Genomic DNA, 24,632 nt, shown 5'->3' on the forward strand with positions numbered 1-24,632 from the left:
CAGACCCTTAACCGACTGAGCCACCCGGGCGCCCCTAACGTGCTTCTTTAAATCAGTTCATTTTTATCGCTTAAATTTTGGGGGAGCAGAACCCTGAACCATTGGCGGGAACCATCACCCGTCGTCACGGTCACGTAAGAAATAACCACAGCGGGATGAGACATCGTGAAATCCTAGCTGCAGGCCCCGCTAGGGTTTGCTCAAACACACGAACAAGGGCAGCCTGGGAGCATCAGGCAGTGTGAGCGATCTGAGGCTCCTAGACGGGTGGGCAGGAGGGCGCCCCTCTGTGTCCCCCACAAGAGTGTCGGGCCCCAGGCTGACTGTCACCAGAGGGCGACACCGGAGACGAAATGCCCTCCTCCCAGACCCACCCCGGACGGTTCCATCTCAGCCTGAAGCAGTGGCTGGGCTGTGACCCACCCGTGGGGACACCGATGCGTGAGTGAAGCTGTGTCCCATCGCCTGACCTCTGTGACCCGGGGCCTCCCAGAGCGAGGGGCGGAGAGCGTGAAGCAGTGGAAAGACCGCAGGAAAAGGCCCCAGAGTTTCTCCCAGATGCGGGGCCTTTGCCCTCGAGGACGGCACCTGTTCCCGTCCAGCGTGCTCTCTCCCTTGCTGTGATGCACATGGAAGTGTCTGGAAATCTGGCTTAGTTCATAGTTTTCCATCTGAAGTGTGATTTGCTAACCGAGGGCGTCGGCACTGAAGGTGCTCGGTAACCAGCATTGCACTCTGTCCTCGTGGGACCTCTCCCGCAGAGGGAGAGCATTTCCACAGAAATGACTTCTCTGGTCCTTGCGTGGCCTGGAGGAGAGATGGTCTGGAGCCCGGTGCCTTCCAGATAACAGGATGATGCCCAGGAGGGGCCGGGCCGCGTGGCCCAGGGAGGCGAGGGGGGTGGTGAGGGGTGCCGTGCCCACATGGCCCTTTCCTTCTAGAAGGAAGGCAGGTGCCTCAGCCTGACCCAGAAGACATCCTGAGCCCAGAGAAGTGCCTTCAGTCCCTGGCCGCCCTCCGCCACGCCAAGTGGTTTCAGGTCAGGGGGCCGGAGGGGGCCTCCGTCTGTGTCCCGGCGCTCGAGAGCGGGCTCTGAATGCAGCTGTGGGAGACAGCCGTCTGCATGGCTACCCACGTCTCCTTGCCAAGCACTGACCCGACAAGACCCTTGTCAGAAACATAAAGGGAGTGACCCGGACTGCTCTGGGGGATGGCGGGTACTGGAGGCTCCGAATTGGGCCGGATCAGTGGGTCTGTGCCACACCCAGAGTCCCTCCCGGCCAGGCTCACTCCCCAAGGGTCAGCCCTTGTCCCCGAGGCCACGAGCCCGTGGCTTCCTGAGCTAATGGTGTACTTCTCCCCCCCCCCCCCCCCCCAGGCTCGAGCCAGTGGCCTACAGCCGTGCGTGATTGTCATCAGGGTCCTTCGTGACCTCTGCCAGCACGTGCCCACCTGGGGGGCCCTGCCGGCCTGGGTAAGCAGCACCCCGTGGCTGGCCCTGCCCTGGGGAGCCCCCCAAGGGCCTCCAACAGCCTTGACAGGCCTCATTTTCTCTGAGACAGAGGTTCCCCTTCCCAGTGTTGGGCTTTCCGAAAAGGGGCCCAACTGAGTAGCCAGGAAGGGTGGGTGGGGAGGGGGCGGCCTAGGGGTCCGTCGGGGCCAGGAGGAGGCCTGCTGCGGAGCACAGCCTCATGAGACTGCCGTTACCTTGAACCGGCAACTTTACAGGCAGAACCAGAGAGCACGTGAGGCAAGGGTGCCCAGGACTGGCCTCGGGGCCGCCTGGTGCGTGCCCTCCCTCTTCCGAAGGGGAGACCCCCATGGCTCTGACAGCCCCTGGCAGTCAGTCCTGGGGCCCGTCAGGGGAGAGGAGAGAAGACAGAGGCAAGGGCACCCGTGCCCCCAAACCCCAGGTTGCCGTGCTGTGTCCGTGCACCTGTCGGCACGTCTGAGTCTGTCCATCTCATTTACTTTGGGGGACGGACGTTTGCTTTCCGCGTGCATTTCTGCTGCCAGCATCTCTCCCCACCCAGAGCCTTGCTCTTGCGCAAGTAGACCCTTCCCACCCTGGCCTTGCCATCCTCGGCCTCACTCACCCGCGAGGACCGTCTCCCAGACCAAGGGCTCTCTCTGCCCGGCGTCCAGAGGAGGCAGGCGCCGCTCTCGGCACCACTCCTTTTGGGACACGTGGGTCCATTTGGGCGCCGAGAGGGCCCCGCGTTCCCCAGGAGCCCGTTTCCCTGTAAATGTAGAAGCACCCCCCCAAGAGAATACACGTGTCCTGATCCCGCCCCCAAGACCCCCCCCCACTGCTCCCCACGGGGAGGGGGGGCTCCCTGGGGAGGGGAGCATGCCAGAGCAGGCCAACGGGTCGTCTGACCCTGACTAAACGCACGAGGGTCACAGAGAGCAGTTCTTCAACCCTCTTGACCCTAGTTTGCAGTGTTACTGTGCACAGAAGTCCAGGATGGGTGGGGGTGAGGGACAGTGCTGCTAGGGGCCCCCGTCCCAGGGTCTGCTGGAGACCCCGTGCATCGCAGCCGTCGCCCGGGGGAGAGTCCAGCTGGCCCAAGTGCTCTCCTCTGAGGCACGGCGGCGTCTTTTCTGTCCCCGCGGGGCCCAGGCCGTGGAGCTGCTGGTGGAGAAGGCCCTGAGCAGCACGGAGGGGCCCCTGAGTCCCGGGGAGGGCCTGAGGCGTGTCCTGGAGTGCGTAGCCTCGGGGATGCTCCTGGCAGGTCAGTCCCGCAGGCCGGGGAGCCCAGAACAGTAGAGCAGGTGTGGCAGGCACAGAACGAGCCACTTGCAGACCCTGGGAGCACTGTGCCAGGCAGACAAGGGACGGGAGCCACACAGGCACTGCATGCCACAGAAGCAGCGCGGGGACGAGGGTCCAGGGTCCCGGCAAGGGAGGGCCCGCCCCGGGGCAGTGCAGCCCTGGAGAGCCCTGGGAATGTTGGGAAAGGGACCGAGCAGGGTCGCAGATAACGGGCGTCAAAGGGAGACAGTGCGCTGAGCCATCGAGGTGTGAGATGCGGAAACGGGGCTTTCCCGTCATTTTAGGGCCTAGGGTGGTGGCAGGCGACGCGACAGGAGAGGCCGTGCAGGGGGCAGGCGCTGCCGGCCCGTCTTGACCCAGGGCCCTCCCAGGCGCACACAGCGGTGTGGCTGGTGCACGCTTGGGGGCAGTGGGTGGGCCCTGCGTGGCACCCGCCCGACCGCCGTGCTGGTCTCTTCCCCTGGGTACTTTGTCCTTTGCGGCCCCCACCTCTCCTCGACAAGATGGGCCTGGGATCCAGGATCCCTGCGAGAGAGACCAGAGGGACGCCCTCGGGCCCATGACCTGCCAGCAGCGTGAGGACCTCACGGCCAGTGCGCAGGTAGGACAGCCGGCCCGTGTGGTGCGTGTGGCTCCCAAGTCCAGGCCAGCTCGGACAGGACGGGCGTGGCACCCGGGTCCCCGCCCAGGTTGCGGCTACGCATGGACCCGGAAACGATGTGGGGTTCCCCCTCCCCCTCTCCTTCCCTTTGTAGAAACAGGTGGCCTGTGGGTGACGGGGGCAGGGCCAGCCTGGCTCAGGGCCAAAGCTGCCATGACAGTGAGGCAGGTGCACACCTGGGGCTCTGCTGGCTGGGACTTTCCTGGGTGTTCCGTGGCCCCACGTCTCAGGGTGTGACGACACCCAGCCATGGCCTCCAGCTTGGCCCGCACGGCCCCCCGCTGTGGCTTCCCATCTGTTAGCAAGTTTATTTGTAAGAAAGCCTTCCCGTGGCACAAAACCCACACGGACCCTGGCGCTTACGAACTGCCCTTAACGGGAAGAGTCAAGTTGCTCACGGTCACGGCCGAGTGGCGATGCAGGACTTGGAGTCCCAGTAGAGAGCCCAGAAAGGGGCTGATGCTCCGAGGGCTTCCTGGGAACGTCCTGCCATCGGCTGGCCCCAGCGCAGTGCGCTTCCCCAAGCCCGAGCGTGCCCCGAGCTCTGTGGTTGCTGGAAGGGTGTCGTCGAGGACACCCGGTGAGCTCGTGTCCACGCTGGGCCGTGGGTGCAGGGCCCGCGGCGAGCAGTGGGAGGGTCCTGACTGGCCGTCTGCCCCCAGCACGCCCTGCGCTTGTTGGCGTTCCGGCAGATCCACAAGATCCTGGGCATGGACCCTCTGCCGCCCCCCAAAAGCAGGCCGGGGGCGCGCTTCCGGAAGAGGCTGCGGGAGGCAGGAACCGAGGCCCAGAAGGGTGAGGTCCCCGGGAAGCAGGGCCGGCAGGGTGGAGAGGGGCCCGCGTGAGCAGCGTCCCCCGCTGGGTACGCCCGGACGCGTCCTCACCGCAGCCGCTTCATCCCGACGCTGGACGGCTGTGTTCTCCTTTCCGGAGCGATCTGTGGGTTTCTTTAAAAACACTTTGCTTGAATCCTCCTGGAAATCACCTTATCCCGGGGTGAGGGCCCCCTGGGGCAGCAGCCGGCACCCGAAGGCCCGCCCCGCGGAGGGCTGGCAGGTGCAGCACAGCGAAACCCTGCCGGCTTTGGGCTCACCCTGTGGCCCGCCAAGTGTGTGGCCTTCCGGAGCGCTCCCCGCGGATGCCCCAGCCCTGTGTGGACTTGAAACCACATCACAGGGACAGGCCAGGGAGAGCCGGCGGGTGGGGCCGAGCCTGAGGACGCACCCAGGCCGGGATCCCCCGTCCCATCCCCCCCCCCCCTCCAGACCCCAACCTGGAGACGCCCCACCCCAGAGGTCTGCAGGGCCGGAGCTGGCATCTTCCCGGCCAGCATCCACCCTCAGGGAGGTGGGAGGGCCCAGGGTCGGTGAGGATGCAGGCTGGGTGCACCCCTGGCCCCCCAGAAACGTCTGTGACCCACAGTCTGCCCTGACCCCGTACCACCGAGTGCCTTCTGCTTAGAGCGGGAGCTGCTCGGTCACTCCTCACGCACCCCCCCCCCCCCCCCCCCCCGGGTGCAGCAGGTCTGGGTCCGGGCCTGGGCCAGGAGCCCGGGTGGACGAGGGGCAGCCCTGCCCAGTCCTCCCTCTGTGCTCGAGCCTCCCTGCCCAGTCGCCCCACGGCACTGAAGGGGAAAAGTCTGTCCTTGGGCCGAGGCCGTCTGTGGTCAGTTGAATCCTTAAATTTCGCTTCTGTATTTAGGGGGCAGCCTGAGTGTGCCTTTGTGTCTGATGTCTCCGTAGAGCCACCTGGAAGTTTGCGAGGGTGGGGAATAAATAAGTAATGTCTCACGGTGTGGACTGTGCGGTCCTTGCTTGGGGTCCGGAGCCCCCGCTGTGCCCTCCCGCCGTTCCCTCAGGGCTCCGAGCGGGGGTGCCCGGCCGGCCGGCATTTCTCTCGGACACTCAGGCCGTGGTGTGAGCAGCGTGCTGCCCGGAGGCTGTGCCCCCGTGTGTTGGTCCCCCGGGCCATTCCCACCCCAGGGTGCCCTGGGGACCCTCCCCGAGGAGCACTCATTTTGCACAGGCCCCACGACCACCCTGTCTTGGCCTGGTCCAAGAAATGATCATCAACGGGAAGGCCCAGAGGGCTTCCTAGAGAAGGAGGTGGCCAAGCTGAGTTGGTGGGGGGCTCTCTGCCTGTAGGTCTCCTACCAGGAGTTCCCCAGAGTTTTGCAGACCTCAGGGGGCAGAGGGGGGCTCAGACGGGGAGACTGGGTCACCGCTGAGCTGCTGACAGCTTCAAGCCCCCAGGGCGTCCCCAGGCAACAGTCAGGCTCCGGGGAGGGGAGCGGGGGTAGCGTGGGCCTCCGGTGGGGGTGCGTGTGTCAGAGCACGGGCTGGGCGCACACAGACCCCCTTCTCAGCCCCCTGAGGCAGGCGAAGCCCTGCTTGGTTCCCACGGGCACGTTATCAACTGGAAACAGGAAGCAGCCGGCCAGTGCCTAAGCACTACCACCCCCCCGGGAGGGCAGGCCCCTCTCCTCTGCCTCTGGGGCCCTGGGCCCCCTTCCTTGTTGGCAGCCCAACAATCCCTAGGAGTCAGAGCCCGCCCCTCAGCTGCTCCTGGCCGCGGCCACGGATGGGGCACAAGGGATGGGTCTGAGGGAGGGTCCCGACATCCTCCACCTCCTCCGGCGGTGGCTCTGCCCTTCACCCAGCTCTCCAGGCTCACCACCACCACCACCACCACCACCACCACCACCACCACCGGGGAGTCCTCCTGGGTTCCCGTGTGCTCGAGCCCAAGCCATCACCGTCGGCACTGTCTCTGCTTGCCCCTCGCAGTGGTACTCTGCTGCTTCAGTCCTCCAGCAGTGGGAGCTTGTGGTAAAATTCAGGCGACTCCAAATCCCAATGAGGCCCCCCAAAAGCCCATCTGCCACCCTCTCCTTCCGTAACGCCCCTTCAGAGCCACCAGTCTCTTGCTGTCCTCAGACCAGCCAAACCTGTTCTTACCCCAGGGCCTTTGCACATGCTACTTCTACTACCTAGTAAGCTCTTCTCTGACCTGTATGGCTGGCAACTCCTCCCTTCCCTCGGTTCTCCTCCCAGATGTCCCCTCCTCCAAGAAGACTCCCTGACCACCTCTCCCTGTCACATAACTATATGCGTTTTCTTTATACCACACGTCACTGATTAAAATCACCTGCCACCCGCCTTCCCCCAGCGAAGATGAATTCTCTGTGGGCAGGAAGCGTACCCACTCCACCCGCCGTGGGTATCCCCCGGGCCAGAACAGACCAAGTGCATGGTGGTAGCTCAGTAAATGTGTCACATGCTTGAAACTGTGCTCCGGCACCCCAAGGGGAGTCTCCCTGTGACAGGAACGTGCCTCCTGGCAGTGAAGACACAGTCCGCGTCCACCTCCTCCCAGGAGACCGTTGTCACGGTTTGGCCGAGAGGCTTCCGCTAAGGCAGGGGCAAGAGGACAGAAGGAAGGTGGCTTCGCCCCTGCAGCGGAGACTTGCCAGATGCGGTCGTCACAGCTTCGCGGGGAGCCCCGTGTCCTGCCGCCGTGACCTGCGCGCAAGTGCTCGCGGACCGGCTTCCTCCCTCAGATCCTGGCAGGGGGGCAGCTCGGGGACACCTCATCACCCACTGTTCGCTGGCCCACCCCCGGCTCCTGGGGAAGGGGGACGGTATCCTCAGCACCAGGTGGCCTAAAGCCAATCCTGCTGACAGGGATAGCAACTCCCGAAAAAAATCAAGCAGTTGGTTAGCGAAGCACCGGGTCCAGATGGACGAAGCGTCTGGGCGACTGAGCTTGCCGCCGGCCCGCAGAGCGTCTCTTCTGGTCTCTCCCCTGCGGCCCTCTTCCCACCGGCAGGGGACCCCGGAGCCAGCCCCGTGGCAGGCGGGGAGGCTGGAGAGCAGGCCCCGGAGCGGAGCGGAGCGGCATCCCTGGACCTCAGGCTGCAGGATGCTGGCGGGCGAGCCCGGTTGCTAGGAGACAGCGGTGAGTGTGGGAGGGATGACGCGGGCAGTGTGGGCAGGGCTGGAGCCGCACCTGGCAGGCGGTCCGGGAGGACAAAAATGGAAGCCGGCTCCACCCAGAGCCGCCGGCAACGCTGACACCCGTGAGGACCCGCCGTGTCCCTGGTCCGAAATAAGTCGCGCCCCAGGGGTGCAGGGAGCATCTCCAAGGCTCGGCCGGTGTCGACAGCGTTTGGGTGGGAAATGCCAGCTCCATCTCTCCCAGGAGCCCCGTGTTTCTCCTACGGTGGAGCAGGCAGCCTGGGCTGGGGGGGGCGGGGGTCGTGCCCCGTTCGTGTCTGTTCAAGTTCTGCACATAAAAAAAAAAAAAGAGTTGGGATACGGGGACTTGCACCCCCCACGTTCCCAGCAGCAGCATCCACAGCGACCCAGTGGTGGACACGACCCGAGTGCCCATCAGCAGGTGAATGGACAAGCCCACTGTGGCCCACCCGCCCAGACACTGGAATATTACTCAGCTTTAAAAAGGAAGGGCATCCTGCCACCTGCCACCACGTGGACGGACCCGGAGGTCACTGTGTGCAGTGACAGAAGCCAGACACAGAAGGACACGTCCCGCGTGACCCCCTAGAGGAGTCCCGCCCACAGAGACAGAGAGTAGATGCTGGGAGCCAGGGGCGGGGAGTCCGTGCTTCATGGGGACAGAGTCTCAGTCTGGGGAGATGGAAAGTTCTGGACGCAGATGGGGGTGGGGGGGGGGCGGCTGCACGACAGTGTGAGTGTGCCTGACGCCGCTGAGCTGTGCTCTTGGAGACGGTGACTTTTACGTCTATTTTAACACACCAGGGAACTTCAGTGCGTTGGGTTTTCCCATTACAAAAAGCCTGGAAGTTTCAGAAAAGCGAAAGAGTGGAAACGAGGTCGAGTACTATGAACACACGCCGTGTTTCCTTCCTGTCTTGTCTCTCGTGCTCTCTCGGTGGCGGGTCGGCTCTTTATACCATTTTGATGCCTGCGTTTCTCCACGTGACGCCGTCTCAACTTTGATTCCTCGTTGTTCTGCGTGTGCTTAGACTTTTTCTCATTTAATACTTCCCCAGGCTTCACAATATGACTTTTTTCATTGTGGTAACACGCATATAAAATTTGCTGCTTTATATCAAAGTGTACAACTCAGTGGCTTTTGCTATTTTCGCTGAGCTGCGCGACCGTCGCCACCATCTAATTCCAGAACATTCCATCAGCTCAAAAAGAAGGCTTGCCCCCATTAGCTGTCACCCTCACCCTCCCCAGCCCCCACGACGTTTTGCACACGTGGACTCACACTCCGTGGGGCCTCTCGTGTCCGGTTCCCTCCCTGAGCATCGTGTGTTCAGGGTCCGTCCGCGGGGCGGCGGGGGCGGGCACCTCGCTCCTGCTCGCGGCCGAGGGACGTGCGCGTGTGGGCCGTGTTCTGTTTATCTGTTCATCTGTTGGTGGACATTTTCCCCCCACTTTTTTGGCTGAGATGTCATTTTTAATAGATGCATTTTTAATAGATGCATTTTAATAGATCCCACAAAATGAACGTGCCCTAATTTGCTTAACCATCCCCTCCTGTTGGACATTTTCAAGTTATTAACCACGATGCGGCAAACATGCTGTCTTGCACAGTTGTGGGGTTCTGTCCCTCCCTCCGTAGATGTCCCCAAATGGAACTTATCGGTCAGGGGGCGCGGGTATTTGAAGGCATTTGAAATTTCCACGTGCAAGTTTGGAATCCGTCAGAACCTGGCCAGGTTCCCTCTCGTGGTAAACGAAGGAGCCCTGTTCTCCTCTCCCAAGTCGGGACTGTGTCTTCTCACCTCCAAAATACTCATCTTCACGTGGCCATGAGTTTGGCAGTTAGGTTTCATTCTGTGACATCTTTTTTTTTTTTTTTTAACGTTTATTTATTATTGAGAGACAGAGAGACGGAGCATGAGCAGGGGAGGGGCAGAGAGAGGAGGAGACACAGCATCCGAAGCCGGCTCCAGGCTCCGAGCTGTCAGCACAGAGCCCGATGCGGGGCTCGAACTCACAAACCGCGAGATCACAACCTGAGCCGAGGTCAGACGCTTAACCGACTGAGCCCCCCAGGCGCCCCCATTCTGTGACGTCTTGTATCGCGCACTGCTGTTTCAGTTTCTTTTATCCAACCAGCGTTTATTGAACACCTGGCACGCGCCATGGGCCGTCACTCATGTGGCTTCCCTATGTCTGCCACTGAGAGGGTTGAAATGTATTCAGTATTCAATCAGCAAGCACTCCCCAACTTCCTTGGGAGGAACCAAAGCTGAACCAGCAGCTGTCCCTTCGTGCAGTGAGGGTGACTCCAGGCTCCCGTCTCAGCGTGGCCTTGAAGAGACAAGCTGTGGGGTGTCAGGACAGTTCACTTCGCCTCCCCGACCTTCTATAAAGTTGAATCAAAACTAGCAGCACCCACCTTGCAGAGCTGGGGGAGAAGCCAGTAATAAAGTGGATTTGTTAACACTTGCTGCACGGAAGGTTTTGGCCTCAGGGACACAGGCATGGCGGAGGGCAGGTGTGAAGGTGGAAACCAGCAATCAAGGTGAAAGTCACACAGGAAACCGTGACCTCTTAAGCTTCCAGAATACCAGCCGCCGGGCTGTGAGAAAAGCCCTGCGGCGTCACTGGTGTTTGAGGCAGTGACCAGTGCCTTGTACTCAACCCACTCCAATGGCGAGGAGCCTCCTGCCAGCTCTGTGTCACTTGCCATAGAGCAAATGTTAGCCAGTGAGAGACTAAAACCCAAAAAGAGAAGGAAAATGTAATTTGGAGGAAAGAGACAATGAGAACAGAAGAAAGCAGTTGTAGAAAGCCCCTTATGCAGGTTATCCTCAGAGAGCTTGTAGAAGATGCGATGGCCAGGAAGCAGGTTTACATTTGCCTTTTGAAAAAGAACTTTAAGGGGCGCCCGGCCGGCTCAGTCAGTGGGCGTGCGAGTCTTGATCTCAGGGTCGTGAGTTCGAGCCCCATGTTGGGTGTAGAGATTACTTAAAGATGAGAATCTTAAAAAGGAAAAAGAACATTCAAAGAACTAGAAAGAAGTTGGAAACTCAACCTGGTAGTCAAAACATGGAAATGTTGACAGACTTGGAAGAAAAAGTGGAATGAGAAGACAAAAAGAAAAAAAAGGCAAGAAAAGTAGGAGACCAATGTATGATGAAGAAGAAGAGACACCACAGGGGAAGAAATCACCAGTGACATCATTTAAGAAAGTTTGGCAGGAATGGAACACATGACACAGCCCGCCAAAACGTCCAGCGCGACCAGTGAACACAGACGCCCACCAAACCCACGCTTTGAAAGTACAGGATGTGGAGGCTAAGAAGATTGTACAAGCTTCAAAAGAGAGGGCAAACAACGTGACAAGCAGGGGATAAGGAAGCAGGACAGCTTCAGGTTGTTCAACTGCCCAAGGCTAGAATCTGGAAGACACCCGGCAAGGAAGTCAGCCACCACTCAGGATAGTGTCTTCAGTCAAGCCACCGGCCACACCGGGGGGTGGAAGGAAAAGCCTTGAGGGTACACACTCCCGAAATGAGGGCACAGACCAAGAAACAGGGAGACCTAGGACCCCCCCCAAAAAAACAGGAGTCACTTCCCAGGAATCCCTAGGTGCTGAAGAAGGACCAGGGGTACAGCCTGGCCGCATCTGGCCCTGAGTGGAGAAGTTAGATCCATTGGAAAGGTTGGAAGAGACGGAGTGTCATAGATACACAAAACAAAGGCAATCACGAACTCCAGGCAAATACCAGAACAAGGCCTAGAAAATAAAAGTGCTCCTTAGCAGACATTGCCCCACTGTGAACAAGTTACACATAATAACGTAAAGGTCTACTGCAGGCTCGGCTCCAGAGGTAAATGATTGATCAAGCCAGAGATGATCCCTGCCCTTGCTCATGGAACATACATTTTGTCAAGGGGGCAAAGGCACGTCAGGAGGGCAGTCAACAAGAATGAGTAGACGTGGTAACATGTAGTGATTTGGGCTCAGATGGTGGGTGGCCACTATGGGTGGTCAGTAAGGGTCTCTTGGAGGAACCAGAAATGCTGAGAAGGAGCCAAGCTGGAGAGGAGCTGGGGAAAGCGCATAGGAGGAGGAGAAAACAGCATGCGCAAAGGCCCCAAGGCCAGGGGGTGCCTGGAACATTTGAGGAACAGCAGGCAGAGGCAGGGGAAGTGATAGCAAGCCAGCCAAGGGAACTGGAGGGAGCTGAGAGCAAGAGGTGACAGCAGCCAGACACAGCTGGTGACGTAACGGGCCACCTAGAGGAGCTTGGGTTTATCCTAAGCATAGTGGAGCCATGCAAAGATTTTTTTTTTTTTAATTTTTTATTTATTTTTGAGACAGAGAGAGACAGAGCGTGAGCCGGGGAGGGGCAGAGAGAGAGGGAGACACAGCATCCGAAGCAGGCTCCGGGCTCCGAGCTGTCAGCACAGAGCCCGACGCGGGGCTCGAACCCACAAACCGCGAGATCATGACCTGAGCTGACGTCGGAGACGCTCGACCGACTGAGCCGCCCACGCGCCCCGTGCCACGCAAAGATTTTAAGCCAAGAAGTGCTGTGGACCCGGTTGACACGTGTGGAACCTACAGGCAGGCTCAGCTCCACCGACAGAACAAGAAAGACAAGATGAAGGATGGGGGCGGGCAAACAGGTTCCCCCATCAAAGGCAGGTCCCTCCCGCCTGGCACCCCAAAGCAGTCGCCTTGAGAAGCCCTCCCTTCGGTGAGTGGAGAATGGCCCGTCACACCATGTGTCCAGTTGCAGAGTGAGCGATGCAGTCTTCCTCGAAAGAGCGGAATGTTCCTCCGCTGAATCCCCCAAGTCCCCTGGCGGGGAGGAGAAAGCTAAATTTGAAGGTGTGCTAATTGGGGCACTCTGATCTGGCCCGGTGCTCCAGCCGAGGATCTTCGGGGGCCCCCCGGCAGCTCAGCTGTTCCCACGTCTGGCTGATGCCGTCCTGCCTCACCTGCCCCCTGGAGAACTCTTTGGGGGTCCGTCATGGGCCCAACACCTTGCCGTGCAACTGGCCCGTGGGCCCTGGAGCCCGACGGCCCGGGGTTGAAAGTGCAGCCCGCCGCTTCCTGTATCCCGGGGTGAGCCCGGGCACCGACTGGGCCTCAGTTGTCTCGTCTGTGAAATGGCTGCAGTGAAAGCGCTCAGCTCACAGGTGTCAGTCATTGCCCATTACCTCTCCCCTCCCTTGTACTCGTTGGCTTAAAAAAGACGTCCTGAGCCCCTCCCGTGTGCCAGGTTCAGGGGCCACAGCCGTGAATGACACGGTCCAAAACCCCTGGCCTTGGGGAGCTGATGTTCTGGAGAGGCCACAGCCAGCAGATACCACCACCACCACCACCACCACCACTACAAAACGAGCACAATATATGGCCAGTTAGACCATGGTAGCTCTACTGATCTACAAGGGGAGAGGACGTGAAGTGTCAGAAGACTGGAATATTCTGTAGGCGCTGGAATGATGGGTACGTCCGGGGAAGTGTCCCAGGCAGAAGGCACAACCAACGCAAAGGCCCTGAAGTGGGGACACGCCTGGGAGCTTTGAGGAGGCTTCCTTGGCCCCTGCTGTAAAGACTACATTTCCCAGCTTCCCCTGCTACTAAATTTGGCCATGTGGCTAAGTTCCACCCAATGGAATAGAGCAAAGCTGTCACGTGCATCTTCCAAGAAGAGCCCTTGAAGGGAAGAGGTGTACCTTTCCCTGCCAACTTCCCGCTTCCTGTTGGCTGGAATGCACATGGGAGGGCTGGAGCTTCAGCAGCCATAGTAGCTCAAGAGGTGACAGCTCATGTGCGGAGAAAGGCAGAGCAACAAGATGGCGGGAGCCTCGGTTCCTGACGCTGCCCAGGAGTACATCCCTCAGAGATTAATTTCTATCTACTTCAAGCCTCCAGCACCCGTGTTCTTCCACCCTGTGTAGCCAGTCCCGATTCAAACTGATGCATTACGTAAGGTGCATGTCCTGTGACTCCCCTTGTTCGCCGCCTACATCGATTTTCATCCATATTAGTACAGAATTAAGAAACGTGCCCTGCCTTTGAGAAGTTTACAACCCCACTGAGTGAGTCCGCAGGCCTGACTTACAGCCCCAGCCAGCTGTGCGGCCATAGACCAGTAGCTTGGCCTCTCTGGAACTCAGGATTGGCCCCCAAACCGCCAGGAGTTTGGAGAACAGGGGCTTCTGCAAATTGCAACAGCCAACAAAGGAGAGAGGTAGGACGCGAAAACCGGTGAGATTTGAATAAACAAAGAAGGGCCTTCAGGAGGGAAAGCGGGTGGGTCCTCAGGGTTCCTCTGTTGCACGTGTCGGAAGACGGCACCACCGGACCCAGCGGATGGATGGGAGATCTATCAGACCTTGGAAGGGTGCACCCAGGAGCTCCCACTTCTAGCCGGGTTTAGGGCAATCTAATCTGACTCGCCGATTCCACGTCCTGGAGTACGTTCATTTCAACGCCCACCTTCCTGCCCTATTTTCAGTATTAGGAATCCTTTTGCTCGCAAGTGGCAGAAACCCCCTGCGGGAGCAGCCGAAAAAAGCAGAGTGGTTTCCAACACTAGTCATAGCGTGAACTCGAGGCACGGCTGGATCCAAGGATTTGAATTCCTCCTTCAGGATTCAGCCTCTGCTTTCTCTGCACTGGCCTCCTTCCCAGGCAGGCTCACGGGGGCTCAGTCACCAAGGCCAGGTCCACACCCATCACTCGGTGAGACAAGAAAGCTGGTGCCTCCAGCGAGGGGTCTTTTCGGGGCATAGAAGCAGGGTTTTGCTCTGAGAAGGTGGGTGCATCCTAAAAATGGTGCCAGTCGAGATAGGTGTGAGCTGGAGATGCCAACAGGACAAAGGGGAAGGGCATTCTGGGCAGAAGGAGGTGCCAGACTGCTGGGTGCTTTGTGGGAGCAGGAGGGGGAGGCCGGGGAGGTCCGTTGGGAGCTGAACGTGAAGAGCTCTGAATGCCACGCTGAGCGTTTTCGGCAGTGGGGAGCTATGGGAGGATTTAGCGCGGGGGAGGGCTACAGTCACAATTTCGTCCTTAGCCATGCAGGGGAAGGTGAATGGTGGTAGGTAGCAAGGGGGAAAACTGGAGGCAGCTGGGAAGTCAGGGAGGGGCTTCTGTGTCGCCAGCCTGTACCAGGCGGAGTGGCCTGGCGCGTCAGAGAATTTCTGGAATCAAGCTCGACAGGACTGAAACACGGAGGGTGAGGAGCCCGGGACTGGGTAATTCTGAGGCCCGGGCTGGCTTCAGACTAGTCGAGGGAAAGGGCAAGATCCCCCCCCAGCTCCTGGCAGGAGGAGGAGATACTGGCAATGCCACCCCCGGGGACTGAAAGACCCCTCTAGCCTTTGAGATTCCGAGTGGCCAACTCGTGAATGTCTTTAGGGTTGGGGAGTTGACCCCTCCTATAGCTCTGAGCGAAATACGCCCCGGACTCAAAGCCTACCTCCCTAAAGTCAGGTGCAGCTCAGTGCCCCGTATGCTGGGGGGGGGGGGGGGGGGGAGGGCGGCTGCACCCCCGGCTAGCCCTTGGAGATTTGGGAACCTGGCACTATCTACTTCAGCCCGTCCCTCTCCAGTCTCAGCACCTTTGGCTCCTCTGATCGCCTCTGGAGCTCGGGACAAGATCCCTGGGGTCCTGGGGACGATGAAAGCATTACTCAGACAGTATTGTCACAGAGGGAGCAAGCCAGCCCCTTTCACATCTCTTCCCACCTCTCTGACTGCATCAAGCAGCAAGTGTCCCTGGGGAGCTAGGGCCCCTTAGAGTCTTGTACGTGGGCTCACGTCCCTGCTGAGCAAAAGGAAGGCAGGCCTCCATCACGGGGCCTCCGGCTCAGTCTCTGGTCTGCACCTAACGCTGGGCTGCTGGGCTTCCTGTGGCTATTTTGATGTGTTTCTATTTCAGGCAAGTGATGATGGTTTGCCATATATGGTGGCCCCAGGACCCAACCGAATGCTGGCTGCAGGGTCCCCTTCTGGAACTTTCCCCCTTGGACCTCTTCTCTCCTGTGTAACACCAAAGGATGGATGGTGCCATTGGTGTCGTGTCACATCTCGGTGCTGGGTGAACAGCTGTTGACTCTAGGACCTTAATACCTAGAAGTTCCCAGTTGTGGCTCCACAATAGGGAAGTTTTGTGACTCCGTAAGTGGGCGTCTGTTCCCAAAAGCCTTCTGGGGTGACATAAGATTACATACAGGACCCGGGATGCTCCTCCCTGGGCATCCTGGCTCACCGCCCTCCTAGGACCAGCTCTGTCCTTGCCAAGCGGACTCCTCCATCGGAAGCAGAGCCATGGCCGGAGCCCCCGCCCAGACCCAGTGCCTCGGGCCTCAAATGCTTGTCTGTTTTCTGAGGTTGAAGCCGCCGGACCCGCAGAGAAGGAAGCCCAGGCAGGCTGGCTTGGCCCCGGCCGGGCTTCACTGTCCCCTCCGCCAGGAGGCCTCCGGTCCCACGTGATTTTTTTTTTTTTTTTTTCTGTAGCCCCAGTTTCCCCTTAATATCGATGATGATCGTAACGACACCGATAACCGTTGACATTTTTGAGCACTTTGCGCCAGGCGCCAAGAATCCTCCGGGCAGAGGAGGTGAGTGAGGGCGCTGGAATCGCGGAGTCAGGAGGGTCCAGTACACAGCCTGGGCGCTGCGGCTTGCTTATCTCCCCAAACGGGCAGCTCACTCTCCCCGTCCCCCCGCCCCCCACGCTCCCCCGCCCCGCGCGCGGCACCCGCTCCAAGGCCTCTGTTTCCCAGGGTGGGCGGGGTGCGCGCCCGAGACACCACGCCAGGGCGCGCGACGTGGAGCAGGCGAGCGCCCCGGGCCCCCCGCCCGGGCCCGTGCGGGAGGCGCCGGGGGCCGCAGGGGCGGGGCGGGGAGGGGCCGGCGGCGGCGGCGGCGGCGGCGGCGGCGCGCGGAGCAGACCGCAGTGCGGCCGGCGCTAGGACCTGCGGGGGCTTCCCGGGCCGCGGCGCCTCCCGCTCCCCCGCTCCCCCCAGCCCTCCCCCCCCACCCAAAATGAGGAAACGGAGCAACTTGTTCCAAGTTGTGCAGCCAGGGCTGCCTTGGGGTGCCCAGCCAGCGCTCGGGGGCCCTCCTGGGTGTGGGCGCGGGGCGCGGCCCGGGGGCGCCCCCTGAGCAGGTGAGCCCGGTGGCGGGGGTAAGGGGAGAGACCTTGGGGCAGTGGCGGTGTGTGGAGGGGGACCCCGAGGGCCCCGGGGGCGTCCCGGGCGTGCGCTGGAGCAGCTGGTGTGAGCGCCAGTGTGCGCGGCCGGTACGCGGCTGGGGTAGCGGGTGGTTAGAGGCGATCGGGCGCGGGGTGGGGGGTATTTTTCTGGGTGCGAGTGTGCGCGTCTTCAGGCTCCCGGGTGTGTGTATCCGCGCGTCCACGTGGAGGGATGTTCGCGTGTGGCCGAGATGCGTGTGCGCGGCCCTGCGTGTAGCTCGTGTAGCGCCGGGTGCCCTGGCGGCCCCGCGTCTGGCGCCCAGGTGTTCAAGTGCGGGTCCGTGTGTGTGTTGGGGGAGACAGGCACACACATCTCTGGATGTCGGAGAGGCTGTTCGTGTGTGCACATGTGTAGACGTGTGCACACCTGTCTCTAGGTGAACGTGCCTTTGCTTGCACACCCGCGTGCCCGTGGGTCCCTGTGTCCACCTGTGTCCAAGCCCCATGTGTTTCTGTGTGTGCTCGTGTGTACATGGATCAGTATGCGTGTGAGTACACAGGGGGCTGGGGATTTACGGGGGGCAGTACTGGAGAGGCAGAGGTTCATCTCCCAACCGTCCCCACGGCCCACTCACCTGCTGTGGGGTCCGGGGGGGGGGGAGAAAAGCCCTCCCCCCGCAGCAGCAAGAGACCGTGTGTCTGTCCTAGGTTGGCGTTGGGATTGGTGGGGGATCAGAGAGGCTCAGCCCATGGCCAGAGGGGCCCAGGAGGGCTGCATGCCCCCTGCCCTCCCCCCCCCCCCACCGTCCCGGCCCCACCCTAGGGTCAGGGATAGTGGGGAATGACCTTGAATCATCCTCTGGTTCCTTGCTCTGCCCCTGCCCCTGCCCACTTACCAGAAAAGAGGAAGAACCAAGCTCAGTTAGGCGGCACCGTGTTCCCCACCCACTGAGTGACTGCTGGGGGCTGAGCCAGGTGCTTCCCCTCTCCCCACCATATGGCCCCTTGCTCTGTGCCCACCCTGTGCCTCCGTTTCCCTTTCGGGACCGTGGCGAGGCTAGATTCTGTGGTTTCCTCGCTGATGTTTCATGGCTGCAACTCTACAAGGAATTCCTGTGGATAAAGACCACCTCCCCAAAGGGGCTTGGGGAGCCATCACCCGGGACCCCCTATGGGGATGCCCTCCCCCTGTCGCCTCCATCTGGCCCCGGGCTGGAAGTGGTTCGTTAGCAATGGCCCCGGGCCCCAGCCTGGCTCCAGTCTGGGCTCTCCAGCTGGTCTCTGCCCCTCACCCAGGTGAGCCCCCGCTTCCTCCGTGCCTGGCGCCCCACGTTCGTCTCAGCCAGGATGCCAACAGTGAGTACCCCCACCCCGGGCTGCCTGTGTCTCGTCCCGTGCCCTGCTCAGTCCACACCCACGGGACCTCAGCGCCGTGTCGGGGGCTGTACTCTGACCGTGTCCCCTTCAGCCGGTGCTGCATTTCTGTCACCTCTTCTTCCCGATCTTCTGCCTTCGTAGAAGCAGATGTTTCTATCCTGGCTGCTCCCCCTTTCTTTTGTGTTGTTCTTTCTGCCTCTGCCTGGCTGTCTTTTGCCCAGTTTCCATTTCTTCCTCACCCCTGGCATCTCTCGTGCCCTTTTGCCCCCCGCCCCCCCCCGCCCCCCCGCAGAGGCGCTGGGCCCCAGGCACCCAATGCATCACCAAGTGTGAGCACACGCGCCCCAAGCCAGGAGAGCTGGCCTTCCACAAGGGCGACGTGGTCACCATCCTGGAGGCCTGTGAGGTGAGTGGTGGCCCGGGGGCCTGGCGGTGCTTGGGGAGGTGTGCCTCTGCAGGACCTCCCCCCCTCCCCCCCACGCAGACACCGACCCCTGGCTCCCTCCCTGGCAGAGCAAGAGCTGGTACCGTGCCAAGCACCACGCCAGCGGGCAGGAGGGTCTGCTGGCGGCGGGGGCGCTGCGGGAGCGGGAGGCCCTATCGGCCGACCCCAAGCTCAGCCTCATGCCGTGAGTCGCGGGGCCGCCCGGGGCGGGGGCCGGGGGCCGGGGGCCGGAGGGCCTGGGCGGCCCGGTCCAGCGCACCCTTCCGCCGGCCGCAGGTGGTTCCACGGGAAGATCTCGGGCCAGGAGGCCGTGCAGCAGCTGCAGCCGCCGGAGGACGGGCTGTTCCTGGTGCGAGAGTCCGCGCGGCATCCGGGCGACTACGTGCTATGCGTGAGCTTCGGCCGCGACGTCATCCACTACCGCGTGCTGCATCGCGACGGCCACCTGACCATCGACGAGGCCGTCTGCTTCTGCAACCTCATGGACATGGTGGAGGTGCGGCCGCCGCGAGGTCCGGGGCCTCCAGAGCCGCGTGGACACCCCAGGCCCTGCCCCATGCCGGCAGTGGGGGGTGGGGCCCGACGCCCAAAGCTGCGTGGGGAGGAGGGGCTGGTCTCCGTGGGGTACCAAGCCCAAGGTGGTCTGAGTCCTCTGGGTGCACCTCTGGGCGGGGGGGGGCCTGGGGTGGCTAGGAACCTCCAAGTTGACACTCGTCCAGAGACCACCGCCCCACCTTCCCCAGGATCCTCCTGTTTCCTAGCCTGCATCCTTTCCGTTTCCATGGAAACCAACCCAACTCCTCTGGAGGAAAAGAAACCCCCCTTCTCCCCAGCTCTTGCCCACCCGGTTCAGGGCACAGAATGCAGGGCGTCCCCTCACCATGGGGCCAGGCTCACGGCTGCCTCTGCCCTGTCCCCCCCCCCTCCCCCAGCATTACAGCAAGGACAAGGGGGCCATCTGCACGAAGCTAGTGAAACCCAAGAGGAAGCAGGGCACCAAGTCCGCAGAGGAGGAGCTGGCCAAAGGTAGGGGCCCCTGCCCTCCCGCACCGGGCCCATGGCCAAGGCCGCTGCACACGAGCGGATTGCGGGACCTGGCACGATGAGCAGAGCACCCGGGGCAGCCCTCGGGGCGGGCAGGAGGGCCCACAGACGCCCAGCAGCCCACGTGGGGTGAATTCCCACACTTGCTGCTGCTTCCACGTCTCTGTCCCCCGCCCTGTCACCTGGGCCAGAAGCCTGGGCCTGAGCCTCAAGCCACCACCCACCCACCGGCCGTCCAGCCCCAGCCCTAGATCCTTCCACCAGAGCCCTGCCTCTGTGCCCCCAGAGGTGACTTTCTACCATGGAAATCTACCCATATCTCTCCCTTGCCTTCTAGAACCTTCCCTCATGGCTGAGCTGTCTTCCTGGCCTCATCTACAAGGCCCTTCCTTTTTGTCCCCCGTTTTCCTCCTTGTTTCCTCCCGTGCCTCTGTGCTGTTGGGCATTCTTTTCCCTCCCCAAGTACTCTTCCAGCCCCATTTTCATTGAGAAATGACATCCTCAATGCTCAAGGCCCGAAGCAAATGCCACCCCCACCTCCACGGCCACCCCCTTTGCACCTGACGATCATGTCTCTTTGGAAGCATGTCTCTCCCAGGGAAATCTGGACGTCTTGGGGGTGGCCCCCAGGGGAGGCTGGTGTCACCATGCTTGATCGTGGAGTGGGGCTCTGGGGAGGAAGGGGAGGGGGCCTATGGAACCTAGTAGAGAGGAAGGGGGAACGTAGGCAGTTTTGAGACAAGGCGTCAGGGAGGCTGGACTGCAGAGTGCTGGAAGATTCTGGAAGAGTCTCCAACCTTTACCAGAAGATTCCAGAAACTTTGACAGCCTCCATGTTTGTTGTATCTTTTGCTGTGTGTCCCTGAGTAGCCAGAGATGAAAAGACTCTAAAGGGAAGAACCCATGGGGTATTTGGAGGGACACAGTCTCCAGGTGGAAGAGAGGGCAGCCCCAGGGCTGCCCCTGGGGCTCCATGGGGTGTTCCTGGAGAGCGAGGCTGGGGCCTTACCCCACCCGCCCCCAACCCTCGTCAGCTCCTTTCCTCAGGTCGGCCCGAGACGGGCAGGCTCTGTTGCTTTCCAGCACTTGAAAACCAGGACCAGGAGTGGGGTGCCTCGCACAAGCCCTCGGGCCGTTGCTAGGCATAGTGGCCGCCTGAATGTGTGTCCCTGCCGGGGCGCTGTGGGAGACACCACCGGCCTCTCGCCAGGCGGACCCCCCACGGGAGGGGCTGGTGGAACCCATTCCCCTCTGACCGGGTCTCCACCCCACAGCCGGCTGGTTACTGAACCTACAGCATTTGACGCTGGGTGCGCGGATTGGAGAGGGTGAGTTTGGAGGTAAGTGGGGTCCTGGGTCCGGGGCTGAAGGAAGAGGGGCGGGAGAGATGAATTAATCCACACCCATGTTAACACCTTCTTGCTGTGCGCCTGTGTCTCCCTCTGTGGCGGGGGGGGGGGGGGGGGGGGGGGGGGGCGGTGACATCAGCTGTGCGGACCAGCACTCCGTGATTGGTGATCGCGCGCGATGCCTTCACATCTCTGGGCCCTGTACTGGGAATGCCATTCCTGGAAGCTGTTGTTCTGGAAGGCTCTGGGGCTTAGATCAGGGGTCGGCCTACCTTCTCTGTAAAGGGCCTGGCTTTTCAGGCCAGTCTGTGTCACATCTATTCAGCTCTGCCTTAGTAGCAGGAAGGTTGCTGCAGACACAGGTAAACGAATGGGCCAATAAAACTTTATTTGTGGACACTGAACTGCGAATTTCTTGTCATTTTCATTTGTTGCAAAGTAGTATTTTTCTTGTGACTTTTTTCAAACGTGAAAAAATGTACAAACCACTCCGAGCTTTGTGAGCCCTTGCAAAGGCGGGAGGCAGGCCTGGATTTGGCCTACGAGCTGAAGTTTGCAGACCCTACTTAGCTGATTGTCTTTGATCAGCCTGCAGGGGTGAGGGCGTTTCCAGGCCTGGGGACCCACAGCCCTGGCGGTGTGCGTGGCGGTCGGTGTGCGTGGGTGTTTCCATCTGCCTGTCCCCGCCCCTGTCGTCCCCCCCCCCCTGCCACAGCAGTCCTGCAGGGTGAGTACCTGGGACAGAAGGTGGCCGTGAAGAACGTCAAGTGCGATGTGACGGCCCAGGCCTTCCTGGACGAGACGGCGGTCATGACGTGAGTCCCGGGTGGGGGACGGGCCCCCTGGGAGGGAGGGGCCCAGGTGCACCCTCACGGCCCGCCTGCTGCCCCCAGGAAGATCCAGCACAAGAACCTGGTGCGTCTGCTGGGCGTGATCCTGCACCAGGGGCTCTACATCGTCATGGAGCACGTGAGCAAGGTGGGGGTGGGGCCCGGCGTGGGATCCGGGTGGGGGGGGGGGGGCGCCTGAGCAGCCTCGAGCCGAGCCGCCCAGGCCCACTTCCCTTCCCCACAGGGCAACCTGGTGAACTTTCTCCGGACACGAGGCCGGGCCCTCGTCAGCACGCCCCAGCTACTGCAATTTTCCTTGTGAGTGGGACTCCCGGGGGGCGCGGGGAGGGGGCTTTCCAAGGTCAAGGGAAGACTGAGGTGCCAAGTGGGAGGAGCCTGGCCTCGGGAATCTGCGCTCCGGTCACCGAGCGCCCCCCAGCCCCGCGCCCCCCCCCCCCCGTGCTCTGCCCCCGGCCCAGGCACGTGGCTGAGGGCATGGAGTACCTGGAGAGCAAGAAGCTGGTGCACCGAGACCTTGCCGCCCGCAACATCCTCATTTCCGAGGACCTGGTGGCCAAGGTCAGTGACTTTGGCCTGGCCAAAGCCGAGCGGAAGGGGCTGGACTCAAGCCGGCTGCCGGTCAAATGGACGGCGCCCGAGGCTCTCAAACACGGGGTGAGCCCCCCTCCACCCTGGGACCCTTCCTCGTGTGGCCCCATCAGGGCCTCAGTGTCCCCATTTCTGAAACAGACTTGGGTTCAGTGCCGAGGGCCAGAACAACAAGGACTCCTTCCCCCACTGAGTCTGAGTTCCGCTCAGTGGGGGGGGGTGGGGTGGGGGGGGTGGGGGGGGAGACTCAGAGGGGTCAGTCTATCGGGAGGAGACCAGAGAGGGAAGGTCAGCCCAGGGGGACTTCCTGGAGGAAGCAGGGGCTGTAACAGAAGCCATTAGGGCTCCCTCCTCACCCTGGTCCTGGGCCCCACAGAAGTTCTCCAGCAAGTCGGATGTCTGGAGTTTCGGGGTGCTCCTTTGGGAGGTTTTCTCATACGGCCGGGCTCCATACCCCAAGATGGTGAGTGGGGTCTGGGGGGAGGCGCTGGGTCCCCTGTGAGTCCGGGGACCATGGCCCTGACCGCAGCCGTGCTGGCGTGCCCTCTGCCCACAGTCACTGAAGGAGGTGTCGGAGGCCGTGGAGAAGGGGTACCGCATGGAGCCCCCCGAGGGCTGCCCGGGCCCCATTCACGCCCTCATGGGCAGCTGCTGGGAGGCTGAGCCTGCCCGCCGGCCGCCCTTCCGGAAACTGGCAGAGAAGCTGGCCCGGGAGCTGCGCAGCGCGGGGGCCTCGGCCCCGGTGGCGGGCCAGGACACGGACAGTTCCTCCTCGCCCCGAGGCCAGGAGCCCTGACCCTGCCCCGTGGGGCCTCGGGCCCCAGAGGACAGAGGGGAGGGTGCGGGGTCCGGGGAAGGGGCCAGGCCCGAGAAGGGTCAGGGCCAGCGAGCTGCTCATGTGGCCCAGGTGGGGGGCTCTGGGCAGCGTGTGGACACCAGGGACCCGGGGAGGCGAGGGATTAGCGCCTCCATAAAGACTGGTTCCAAGGACTGCGGGTGTCTGAGTCTCTCTGCGACCCTTGGCGTCCTTCGCCCCAGGGGTTAACACCAGGGCACCCCCGTCACTCAGCCCAGGGCCATCCACCTACCAATCGTCTGCCTGCTGAGGCCCCCACAGCCGCCGTTGGGGACACAGATCCCCAGGGGTGGAGCCAGGAGAGCCCCCGGGCATCACGGCCACCCCATGGGCCCACTTGTTACCACCCACGGTCCCTGCTGTGGTGCCCTCACAGCTGCCGTATTCGACCCTTGGGGTCCCCGGCTCAGAGGACCTCAGGAGGCTGCCTGCGGCCACAGAGGCCCACGTTCCACATCGTCTGTGCCTCCTCTGCGCCAGCCTTGCCCCTCAGGGCGGGCACACGGGAGCCTGGGGAGGGTCTGCCACGGCGGTGCAGCAGTGACTCCAGAGGAGACTGACGGGAAGATGCAGGGGCGGGGGCTCTGGGCTCGCACCCCCAAGTTCCAAGCCTGACACCCCCGGCTGTGTGGCCCTGACCCACCGTGATGAAGTGTCTTGAACTGAGGACAGACGCTCCAGGGATAGGGGACATTAGTGCTAAACCCGGAGCCTCTGGGCAACACCCCCCCCCCCCCGCCCCAGTCCCAGCAGCCTCCTCTACGATCAGGCGTCTTTTCGGGGTGATGGGTGGGGGCCTGAAGACTCACACCGGTCAAGGCTCCGTGCACACAGCCGGTGCCCAGTTATTACTGGGACTGTCCGTCACCCCTTCTCATCGATGTTTCCAGCCAGCTTCTAGGATGCCCGGAGGGGTCTCCAGCCAGGCTGGGGTGGCCGTCGCCCCAGGACCCCTCAAACCGGAGAGGGCAAACCAGACCAAACACACCCTCCCGCTTTGGCTGACCCACCGCTCTTGAGCACGGCCTGAGCCAGGGACTTCCCCAAGGTCACACTGACCTCCTACGGTGCCCCTCCCCGCCCCCCACCGAGGTCCCACCCACCCTCCAGCCTCATTTTCCCCACCAGCACCTGAAGGGGCCCAGGGATTTTTCCTGGGGGAGAAATGACGGGTGGGAGGCTGGTGGGGCTGACAGTGGCCTGACCCCCACCTAATCCAGCCGGAGGGGACGCCCGGCCCCGCCCCTCCCCGCCCCTAATCCCGCTCTCTAAGCTGACACAGCGTCTGCACCTCCTGCCCATCCGCTAAGCCACCAAAGTCCCCTGCGCCTAACTCCCGATCCCTCCTGCAGCCTCTTAGCCCACCTGGGGCCAATTAGCTAATTGGGGCCTGAGAACAGAGCAGCTCGTTAGTGATGAGGCAATTAGGGCATTAGGGACCCCCCCCCCCACTCTGTGCTGCAGGCCTCGCGCCCCTGTCCCCAGGCCCGCCCCACACACGGGGCAGCTGAGCCCGGACGGGC

The 24,632-nt window shown here is 61.9% G+C and overlaps 2 protein-coding genes across 6 annotated transcripts in view; both read left to right on the forward strand.

Annotated features, from left to right (window-relative positions):
- The window catches only part of ZFR2 (zinc finger RNA binding protein 2), a 42,585-nt gene extending 37,358 nt beyond the window's left edge, over window positions 1-5,227 (forward strand). The window contains exons 15-19 of the mRNA XM_027049289.2: window positions 942-1,039; window positions 1,379-1,474; window positions 2,624-2,735; window positions 3,280-3,377; window positions 4,100-5,227. Of these exons, the coding sequence (XP_026905090.1) occupies window positions 942-1,039; window positions 1,379-1,474; window positions 2,624-2,735; window positions 3,280-3,377; window positions 4,100-4,282 (587 nt within the window). The 3' untranslated portion in view covers window positions 4,283-5,227. The remainder of the gene's footprint in view (window positions 1-941; window positions 1,040-1,378; window positions 1,475-2,623; window positions 2,736-3,279; window positions 3,378-4,099) is intronic.
- A 1,966-nt stretch (window positions 5,228-7,193) lies between these two features.
- On the forward strand, window positions 7,194-23,244 carry MATK (megakaryocyte-associated tyrosine kinase). Of its 5 annotated transcripts, XM_053220109.1 has the most exons (15): window positions 7,194-7,394; window positions 15,921-16,024; window positions 17,037-17,147; window positions 17,896-17,955; window positions 18,269-18,382; window positions 18,490-18,605; window positions 18,698-18,917; window positions 19,354-19,447; window positions 20,740-20,805; window positions 21,530-21,629; window positions 21,708-21,792; window positions 21,889-21,962; window positions 22,124-22,319; window positions 22,630-22,716; window positions 22,810-23,244. In XM_053220109.1, exons 3-15 carry the CDS (start codon window positions 17,142-17,144, stop codon window positions 23,047-23,049), a joined length of 1,458 nt encoding a protein of 485 aa, XP_053076084.1. In that variant the 5' UTR covers window positions 7,194-7,394; window positions 15,921-16,024; window positions 17,037-17,141; the 3' UTR covers window positions 23,050-23,244. The 5 variants fall into 5 exon arrangements, with proteins under 5 accessions (XP_053076084.1, XP_026905104.1, XP_026905102.1 ...); XM_027049303.2 differs by lacking the exon at window positions 17,037-17,147 and having other exon boundaries at window positions 7,195-7,394; XM_027049301.2 differs by lacking the exons at window positions 7,194-7,394; window positions 15,921-16,024 and adding an exon at window positions 16,418-16,575 and having other exon boundaries at window positions 21,708-21,783.
- Window positions 23,245-24,632: the final 1,388 nt, after the last annotated feature.

The sequence above is a fragment of the Acinonyx jubatus genome, chromosome A2, assembly GCF_027475565.1.
Source record: "Acinonyx jubatus isolate Ajub_Pintada_27869175 chromosome A2, VMU_Ajub_asm_v1.0, whole genome shotgun sequence".
In the NCBI taxonomy this organism is placed as follows: Eukaryota; Metazoa; Chordata; class Mammalia; order Carnivora; family Felidae; genus Acinonyx; species Acinonyx jubatus.

Bases quoted from the DNA above. Each gene is read 5' to 3' on its own strand.
- MATK (XM_053220109.1), top strand. The intron at 18,383-18,489 runs GTGAGTGGTGGC...CCTCCCTGGCAG, and splicing joins CCATCCTGGAGGCCTGTGAG to AGCAAGAGCTGGTACCGTGC. The intron at 21,963-22,123 runs GTGAGTGGGACT...CCCCCGGCCCAG, and splicing joins CAGCTACTGCAATTTTCCTT to GCACGTGGCTGAGGGCATGG.